The 9,742-nt window shown below is 36.9% G+C and overlaps 1 protein-coding gene across 1 annotated transcript; it reads right to left on the bottom strand.

The window, feature by feature from the left end:
• Positions 1 to 887: 887 nt before the first annotated feature.
• LOC756818 (echinoidin) lies at positions 888 to 4,494 on the bottom strand. Its single transcript, XM_030986555.1, has 3 exons — positions 4,259 to 4,494; positions 2,621 to 2,795; positions 888 to 1,859 (listed from the first exon to the last, which is right to left on the bottom strand). The coding sequence occupies exons 1-3, from the start codon at positions 4,387 to 4,389 to the stop codon at positions 1,614 to 1,616; spliced, it is 552 nt and encodes a 183-aa protein (XP_030842415.1). The 5' UTR covers positions 4,390 to 4,494; the 3' UTR covers positions 888 to 1,613.
• Positions 4,495 to 9,742: the final 5,248 nt, after the last annotated feature.

The following is a 9,742-nucleotide window of genomic DNA, read 5'->3' as shown; positions in this document are numbered from 1 at the left end:
CCTTTTCTATCTTTGTTTGTCTTTGTTGCTCACTACCCTTCGCTCTCTCCTTCCCTCTAATACCGCTCTTTCTCTCTCTAACTATCTCTCTTACCTTCTCGCACTCACTCTCCTTTTCTATCTCTCTCTCTCTCTCTCTCTCTCCCCATCTTTCTCTGTATATATCTTGCTTTCTCTCTCTCTCTCTCTCTCTAACTCTCCGCTCCTTCTCCTACTTTTCTATCTCTCCCATTTCATCATCCTTTCTTCCATTCTTTCATTAAGAGATCCTTTTCTATCTTTGTTTCTCTTTGTTGCTCACTACCCTTCGCTCTCTCCTTCCCTCTACCACCGCTCTTTCTCTCTCTTTGTTGTACACGATTCTTAAAATGATACATCTGATTTACCTTAAAGGCAACTGTTATTGATTATGTCAACGACCACTCTGGTCATTAGCACACACTATTTATTGTTTGCTTACACACATCACCATTGTGGTAATCTACAGTGGTCGCTTACACACATTACCACTGTAGTATTTAAAACACATCAAAATTTAGTCCGTTTACACATATAACCACCAGGCGCGTAAACAGGGGGGGGGGGTTGGGTATTTTTATGTGTATAAACCCCCCATAACCCCCCTAATACTCCCACCCCCTTGATTGTTTTGTTTTGTTTTTTTAAATAATAAAAAAAAAAAATTCCCTTGGCTGACCTAAAAAAGGTGACCTTACCCCCCCCCCCCCCCCCTTCAACGGAGCAAAATGTCAATTTTTCGAATTTCGAGACCAAAAAAAAAAAAAAAAAAAAAAAAAAAAAAATCCTCTTACCACCCCCCCCCCCCCCGCTTATTCAGCGGCTGGCTGAGTTGTTGCGAAATTTTCGGTCCGATTTATAAATGTTAAGCCCCCCCCCCCCCCCTTGAAAAAATCCTGCGTACGCGCCTGATCACCACTGTGATAGTTTATACACATTACCACAGTGGTCATTTACACATCATACACTATTATAGTGTATTTAATACTATAATAGTAATACAAACATCAACATTGTGGTCGATTACATATTCCCACTGTGGTCGCTTACACATGATTAACATTGTGATCGTTTACACACTGTAGTGCTTAAAACATTTCAACATTGTTGTAGTTGCCAGACATTGCCACTGTAGTAATTTACACATAATTTTATATCCACATAATATCCATATATCCATCTATCCTTTTCCTTTTTTATTATCATCTACAATCTCTTTTTCTATCTATCTGTTCTTCAATGCTCTACCCATCTCCTCTGCGTAGACCTACCTTTGGTCCTCTTCAACTATCTTGCACTGCCGGCATCCTCATCATACGAAACTTATTTCATGTAACTTACCCAACTAAAGCTATTATGAATTTAGTTTACCTTTACTGTAACTGTTTATGATTATGAGTATTTCTTTTAGTAAATTGATCTCTGTAAACTTTTACCAATGAAAAAGAAGTTTCAAAATGGACAACATATACTTAATTTCAATGTTAATTTCAATTTCAATTTGTGGTAATTTACAAATATTACCACCGTGGATGTTTATACGCATTACCACTGTGATAGTTTACACACATTACCACTGTGGTAGTTTACACACATTACCACTGTGGTAGTTTACACACATAAGCTGACCCATGGTATTGACTGTCACCGTCCGAATCACAAGGGAAATCATGCCAATTATAGGACGGACCGAACAAGGTGCAGTCCTGGTTTCCACCAAAGTTGTTAGGCTGTCCACTCTTCCAGTTCTCATAGTCTAGGCTCGAGCCGTCACTCCATTCCCAGCTGGCTTCCGTAGTCTGGTCATGCAGACCGATCCATACAAAGGTAGTGGATGTAACCTATTAACAAAAATGTGTGTAGCATTTATTTAAAAGGGGATAAAGCAAGGAAAGGGTGGGGAAACAAGAGAGAAAGAGTATGAAAGAGAGAGAGAGAGAGAGAGAGAGAGAGATCTAGAGAAAACAAGTAGGGAAGTTCATACCGTATAGGGTGATCACATAAAAACCATTTATAGAGAGTGCCTTACATATTAATACGTATAAAGCAAATATAAATTATCAAAAATGGGGAACAACATAATATGATGATAATTTAATAGGCCAATGGAAACTTACTATCATATACCCCTATTCGATCTTAACGCAGTTTCGAAATTGATTTTGATTTTAGAATTAACTATAGCCCTAATCAGGACATGGATCTTTCTCTTTACTCGTTGGCTGGGACTGTGCCTCTGCTGATTATACATCCGTTTATAGGATCATTCTAGAAGTCGTATTTGTTTCAATCTTGCCATTTCATTATCAATAATGAATCCATGCAGATCAGTGCCTAACATGAAATTTGTTGCAAAACGTTTCCTTTATCTTTACTCATGATCCATTTCCCTTTCTTCTCGTAATTTCTTCGCCTTTCTCTTCTATATACAAGAGAACCCTACACAAACTTATTCTTAATGAGATTTATGCCCTCTTCCTTTAGTTACTTTGCATTTTAAACCCATTTACATAATTATATGTACTCATTATTTGAGTACTTTGTTAGTATGAACATAGAGAAGAAAATAATGATATGCTGCTTTGGACAGGAAAAGGCGTACCACTTTACTGCGGATACTTTCATAAAGCACTGAAAGAAAGGTCATCTCTTCTTTCGAATGGATAGAAGTGAGATGTCCAAGGCTGATGGTAGAGTCAACATCAGAACAAGGAACGGAGAAACCAGAGCAGTGCATCTCAGCTCCATGCCAAGTAATGTTTTTCACCGAGAAATACCTAGCGAGAAATTAGGAACATGACAATATTCCAAATGAATCTGAAAGATTTTTTGTTTACCTTAAAGATGTAAATCTGAAGTAGTGTCAGAAGACTACACTGCCTTTAAAGAAGTTAACTTGCTTCAATTGTTCGTATTCTCCCAAAACTGTATCTATAATTATCATGCCGGCGCGGCAATGTTCAGGAATACATTTAAATAGTAAAAATAACTCTAGAAATCTATAGTGCGAGAACTTTACCCATTTATCGGCAAAGTAGATCAACCCTCTTACACACAAATCGAGGTAGGAAACACAGAAATACATAGGTCAAATAGGTAAAATATTAAATACGAATAAAAACAAAAAAATGATGTAGTGAGTGTTCTTAAGGGTTACGGAATCACCGAATTCATAAGAAATTAGCCATATCCATATGCAGGAAAAAGCCACCCGAGGGCGGGGTACTCAGATTTAATTTGGACGGGGGTGTGCGGCTGAAGCGTCTAAACCCATACCTATTTATAAGGGTCTTGAGCACCATGCATGGTGGATATGTGCGCTATATAAATATCCAATATCATTATTATTATTATAAAGGTCATTTTGGCAGAAAATATTACCCATTATTAGGGACTTCCATTCAAAACGCAGCCCATGTTTATGGTTTTGCCGTATTTCTATTTTCATAAATTTTGTTTTGCGCACGCTCGAGGAGGGGGGGGGGGCAAATATAATGTACACGTAAGTGGTTATATAGGTCTTCTCACACTGGTGGCAAGACTGTTTGGTCCAAACACCTGAGCCATTTCATGTCATTTTGAATATGAGGGCAAGAGCACTCCTTTTCATACACATTCTATATTTTCCAAACGGACGTAACATGAATGACAAATCCCACAAATTATTCTTCGATTTTACAAGAACTCAAGGTTCTTTTGAAAACTGAAATGTGTTAGTCTCCTGATCTATAGAGGTGTCGTGGTCTAGTGGATACATCAATGTAGATCCCGTAGTTGGCGGTTCGAATCCCACCACGGTACTAATGTCCTTTGACAAGACAATTATCTACATTTACCAAGTATTTAATAGGTAGGTACCCGGTAGGATGCGAACATTAATGTGATTTGATTGGCAAGTGTGCGCTTGTAAAATGGCGCACGCCGGATTATCCCCCCCCCCCCCCCGAAGTTGAACGTGTGCACTATCATGTGCAGATTAGCAAATGAATCCAATGACCGGGGTAATCATTACAATGTAAACGCTTTGAATATCCACATTCACTATAGAAACGCAGTATTAGGCGCTTTACCAATATGACTATTATCATTAGTACTATAATGATTTTTGTTAATTATTATTATTACCATTATCATCATCATTATTATCATTATTAATATCATCATTATTATTATTATTATTACTATCATTATTATCATAATCGTTATTTGCATAATCTTTTTTTAAATTATGTATGCTTACCTGTAGCAGTTATTCTGGAAGGCTGTCCACAGGGGAGGACACCCACACCCTCCGGCTTGGCAGCCCGGTAGGACCGGCAGCATCACAGCTGACGATGCGATGACCAAGATCGTGACTATCTTGTTGAACATTTTGGCTACAAATAAACGTCTGTCTTTTAGCAACTGTTCACAGCAATATGAAAAAATATATGTTTTGAATATGATGGATTCTGGCACTATGATAAGGAAATGTATCCCGATACTCAGAATCTATAGAAGGCTGAGCTTGTTTTGTTGTTTGTAATGTATACACCCATACAGTGTAAGTTTTCACATTAAAAAAAAAAAGTTTTTATTATGACGGATGTTGGCACTATGATAACGAAATGGATCCCAATTCTCAGAATCTATAGAAGGCTGAGCTTGTTTCGTTGTTTGTAATGTATACACCCATAAAGTGTAAGTTTTCACATTTAAAAAAAAAGAAGTTTTTAATATGATGGATGTTGGCACTATGATAACGAAATATATCCCGATACTCATAAATCATAGAAGGCTGAGCTCGTTTCGTTGTTTGTAAACACCTATAAGAAGTAAATCTGCTCCAGTTAAATGGACTAATTTCCTTTCTTTCTCTCTCTTCTCTCTCTCGTAGTAGTAGTAGTAGTAGTAGTAGTAGTAGTAGTAGTAGTAGTAGTAGTAGTAGTAGTAGTAGTAGTAGAAGAGGAATAAGAAGAAGAAAATGGTGATGATCTAGGAGAAAAAGAAGCAGAAAAAGAAGATATGGAAGAAGATTAATATCATGACTATTAAGAAAAAGCGGAAGAACAAGAACCAAAGAAATAGAAGAGGAAGAAGGAGAAGAAGAAGAGAAGAAATAGAAGAAGAAGAAGAAGAAGAAGGAGAAGAAAAAGAAAAAAGAAAAAAAAAGAAGAAGAAATGGAAGAAGATTAATATCATGACTATTAAGAAAAAGCGGAAGAACAAGAACCAAAGAAATAGAAGAGGAAGAAGGAGAAGAAGAAGAGAACAAATAGAAGAAGAAGAAGAAGAAGAAGAAGAAGAAGAAGAAGGAGAAGAAAAAGAAAAAAGAAAGAAAAAGAAGAAGAAATGGAAGAAGATTAATATCATGACTATTAAGCAAAAGCGGAAGAACAAGAACCAAAGAAATAGAAGAGGAAGAAGGAGAAGAAGAAGAGAACAAATAGAAGAAGAAGAAGAAGAAGAAGAAGAAGAAGAAGAAGAAGAAGGAGAAGAAAAAGAAAAAAGAAAGAAAAAGAAGAAGAAAAGGTAAAAGAAGAAAAGGAGAGCGAAGAGAAAGAAGAAGGATAAGAAAATAAAAAGAGAAGGAAAGGGGAGAACAAGAAGAAAAAGAAAGGAAAGGAGAAGAAGAAGAAAAAGAAAGGAAAGGAGAAGAAGAAGAAGAGGAGAACAAGAAGAAGGAAAAGAAGAAGAAGCTAATGATTGTGGTCAAGACACAAAAAGATCATCAGCAAAATAATAAGAAAGATTTGTTTATTTCAAAACCATATATATTGTCTGATCATTTTCTATGATTTCATTTGAAACAAATATATAAATATATCTTTGGCATTGTCTCCGCGTCTCAGACCGGAACTTGTTGTGTAGGTAAACGGGATGTGACAGACTTGTATGTGTATTCTAGCAAATCGTTTAAGATCCTGTAATGACTGTATTCCGGAAATCGCTCTTCTATTGTGTCAAACCCTACGAACCAAATTTTCATGGGTTTCTATTGATGGGATTTTAGGTTCCCCCGTTTAAATTCTGAATTGGCTCATCTCAAAGAATGTGATATTATTATTATCCTTTAGATCTATCTAGCTATACTATCCTCATAATGTTTTAATCATTTCTTTAAAGGGAATAATCGCCGTCCTACATTGAAATAAAGACTGAAGCAGATCTAGCTTCCGGTAGCTCCTGGGAAGAAATTCATGATGGAGCTCAGGCGACGTTTCTTCAAACTCTTGGTAAGCTAATAGTTTACCTGAAATAACAGTAGAGGTAGTATTGATACAGAATACATAAATATGGTAGAAGTTGTAGTAGTAGTAGTAGTAGTAGTAGTAGTAGTAACTAAAGTAGTAGTTAAAGTACTACTACTAGTAGTAACAGGAATAGGAGTGATGGTGGTTGCATGGTAGTGTACGTTTTTGTATAACAGTCAATGCTGTCAGGTAATATAAGAAATCAGGGAACGTACATGTAGCACAGTCGGGCAAAATATCGGACTGAACCTTAAACCTCCAATATGACATTCACAAAACAAAAAGCTGGAGAAATGTTTCGATGAATGGCATGGTAGGATATCAAATTGTATGCAATGTTGAGCATACATTCACAGTACACAGCTGCTAGAGAATTTTTCTTTTATTAAGGTCATAATCTTTTTTTTGCGTTCAAGTGAAATTCCTGAGCATTATTCGCGTGCTCAGTGTAATCGTCATGAACAGGTGGGTTAGACGAAAGAATGCCACGTAACCACGGGACAATGGGGGAAGGGATGGGAAACGTAGAGAGCGAGGATTTCCGAATTTGGAAGGGTAGGTCACGATCGAAAAGCCGTGTATTACGGGCCTTGAGTTTAATGTAATTTATACGAATTTATACTGGGTTCATCAGCGGTTAGGGTATCAGATGGGAATGACCTCCCCCCCCCCCCCCCACATCTTCTCCACTACGTTTGGTACGATTGCCTATAATTCATCTTTTTACTTACATCATGTTAAAATATGTAAAAATGATAAACTGCTATATATAAATAAATATATATATATATGAGTGAAAATATTACAATCGGCAAGTGATAACCCAATTTTTTTGACAAACAACGATGGCTTTTTTTTTTTTTTTACCCCGGCTTCATGAAAATATATGATAATCACTTTCCTCATTTTTTCATTAAAGGTACTATGTCCCATTTGCAGGCCAAAAAAATGAAAACGTTGAATTCCAACTGCATTTGAAAGATAATATAGGATTTCCCGGCCAAATTCGCGAGTTTGTCATTACGATTAATTTGTCTTGCGTTCAATTTCGACGGTTTTAGTGCTGTCGGGTATATCTCGGGTTTATATTCCTTTTTCTAGATTTCAAATCTCTGAAGTTTTCGTTAGAATCTATGTATGTTTCATTCAAATTAATGAACAAAGTGCTTCTTTCGCTATTTGGTCATTCGATTTAGCGCAACACGATTTTCTGACATCGCGACGGTGTACTTCTAGCATTCTAATTCATTTGTAGCATTCAAATTAGCACTTTGTGCACTAAAATTAATGGTCAATATACATTTCTCGTTTATTACACACTTTTTATAGCTCATTCTTTTTCTTTCAAGATCGTTTTTTCATGTGTATTTCATCCTATTTTATTTTCTTGCATTTATACTCGTTATATAATTTTAGATTTATCAGATATTCATCAGCCTTTAAGTTTGATTAAAAAAAGAAGACTTACATCTATGGACTTGATGGTCTCAATATTTGTGTAAATTTTCATGTAAGGAAGTTGCTTGTCTTGTGTTTCATCATAAATTTATCACAATTTCATTATGGAGGCAGGGTACAATATTGTGACTGGGGTAGGTGTTTTTGTATCCCCACTTTTCCGGGGTATATGAACATGTCCGTTCAGAAATGCCATATCCCTTGATTTCGCCCCTTCTTTACCTAATGTCTGACTACACACATATGCTTTGTCCTCAAAATTAATAAATTGAATAACAGAAAAGACCCCAATGGCAAATCATGTATTTAATTGCATTTTTTTTAAACTGTAAACGTGTGTTGCATTTCTTCCCCCTAACATTCCTAACTTGAATAAACATAATTCGAATACGAATGACAGGTGTTAATTTGAATGATAAAAATGACGCCTCGACAAGTGACGATTAATTTGAATGCTAGTTGAGCAGTTTCTAAATTGAATGACAGATCTATGAAATCCTTCGACCAAAATCCTAAATTAAGTACAAAATCGGGAAAAATGAATGATAATTAGCATGGCAAAGCTGATCTGCGCTAACTTAAATGCAAAGTAAATGAATTCGAATGACAAACTCGCGAATTTGGCCGGGAAATCCTATACTAATTTAGAACTTCCCTAAAAAAGGTGGGGCTTGAAAATGTCTTCAAGTGCGAAAATAACGACTATTAGTTGTCGAATCGACTTTAGGGCTATAGAGCCCAAAAGTAATAGTCTTGATTTTCAGACAATTGTACCGAATAGTCATACATTTTATGCTGCGCCAAAATTCAATCAGTTTAATCTTGGCTATCACAAGAAGTGGGTTATTGATGTAGACAAATGCTCATGTACCCTTTACAACTCTGTTTATGTATGTCATTACCAAAGAAGAAAAAAAAGCCAGTCAGTCACTAAATAGTGTCTGACAGTGAAGTCTATCAAGTAAACGGGTTTCCTTGTATAATTTGAATATGAGGACACTGCTAACGTTTAAATTTTACAGATAGGACATACATGACATATTAATAATTCCTGCAAAGTTCTACAGCATTTGAGGTTGGCTGCAAAAGGGACATAGTACCTTTAAGACTGACGGCAATGATGTGACTGTTGTAATTCTTTTTTATCGACTAGGTACAAATAATCTGTCTGGTGATTGTATTATCTGGCATCTTTTCGCTGATGTACGGACAGGTTTCAAAGGGCCAATCACTACCGAGGGCATCTTACTTAGACATCGTGATTTCAGGTCAAGAACCAGCTGACAATGCCGAAGATCGCTTGAGAAGAGAGGATCTTCGAGAGATCGATACCGGTAGAGAGCAGTCCTTGACGTTTCGACACTCTACTGGACCCTCATCATCACGTAACCATGGTAACGGCGTCATGAATTCCGGAGCGGATCCTGTCGATGTTGTTCCACAAGGCGCGGATGGTTATATGGGAGGCGATCTCCAGAAGGTAATGTCTCTAAAAGTTCGGCCCTTGGATTTCCGCGATAGGAAGAAATACGAAACTACAATTTCTGCTCCTTCACACTCTAAGGACCTTGAATTGTGGAAACTCAAGAAAAAAGCAGACAGTTACAGTCCCCCTGGAATTATGAAAACGATGGACAATTTCTCATATCTGAATGAAACAAACTGGAGACATGCTATTCAAGAGGATAGTCCAGTTCTGCCAGCAGATCTGATGGGCAGTATACGGAATCAGCTGAGAGAGATGAGGGAAGACTTCGAACGGAAGTCAGTTCTGGTCTTTGATCGAGCTAATCTTCCTAGAAACCTGACTCTCCTCGGCAAAGCAGTAAGTGTCAGTAATATTCTTCTGCTTGAATCCCCCGATTCAAATGTTTAAAGACCATAGATCGACGGGTCCTGGAAACCGTGTTTTTTTTTGTAGGGGGTAAAAATGTTAAGGTGGTAGGTACTGGTTGATCTTTAAGATCTCCAGAAATATATTAGGGGGTAGAAAATATTTCAAGCAATAAGTATCATAAGTATTCAGACAGGAA

This window comes from Strongylocentrotus purpuratus, unplaced genomic scaffold (assembly GCF_000002235.5).
Source record: "Strongylocentrotus purpuratus isolate Spur 01 unplaced genomic scaffold, Spur_5.0 spur5_scaffold_16, whole genome shotgun sequence".
Taxonomy (NCBI): Eukaryota; Metazoa; Echinodermata; class Echinoidea; order Camarodonta; family Strongylocentrotidae; genus Strongylocentrotus; species Strongylocentrotus purpuratus.
The sequence above is the reverse complement of the archived record's forward strand: the minus strand, read 5'-3'. Positions and strand labels throughout refer to the sequence as shown.

Excerpts from the sequence above, each read along its gene's own strand:
- LOC756818 (XM_030986555.1), bottom strand. The coding sequence starts at position 4,389 with ATGTTCAACAAGATAGTCACGATCTTGGTCATCGCATCGTCAGCTGTG. Across the intron at positions 2,796-4,258 it reads TTCCAGAATAACTGCTACAG|GTATTTCTCGGTGAAAAACA; the intron begins GTAAGCATACAT and ends ATTTCTCGCTAG. Across the intron at positions 1,860-2,620 it reads AAAGTATCCGCAGTAAAGTG|GTTACATCCACTACCTTTGT; the intron begins GTACGCCTTTTC and ends TTTTGTTAATAG.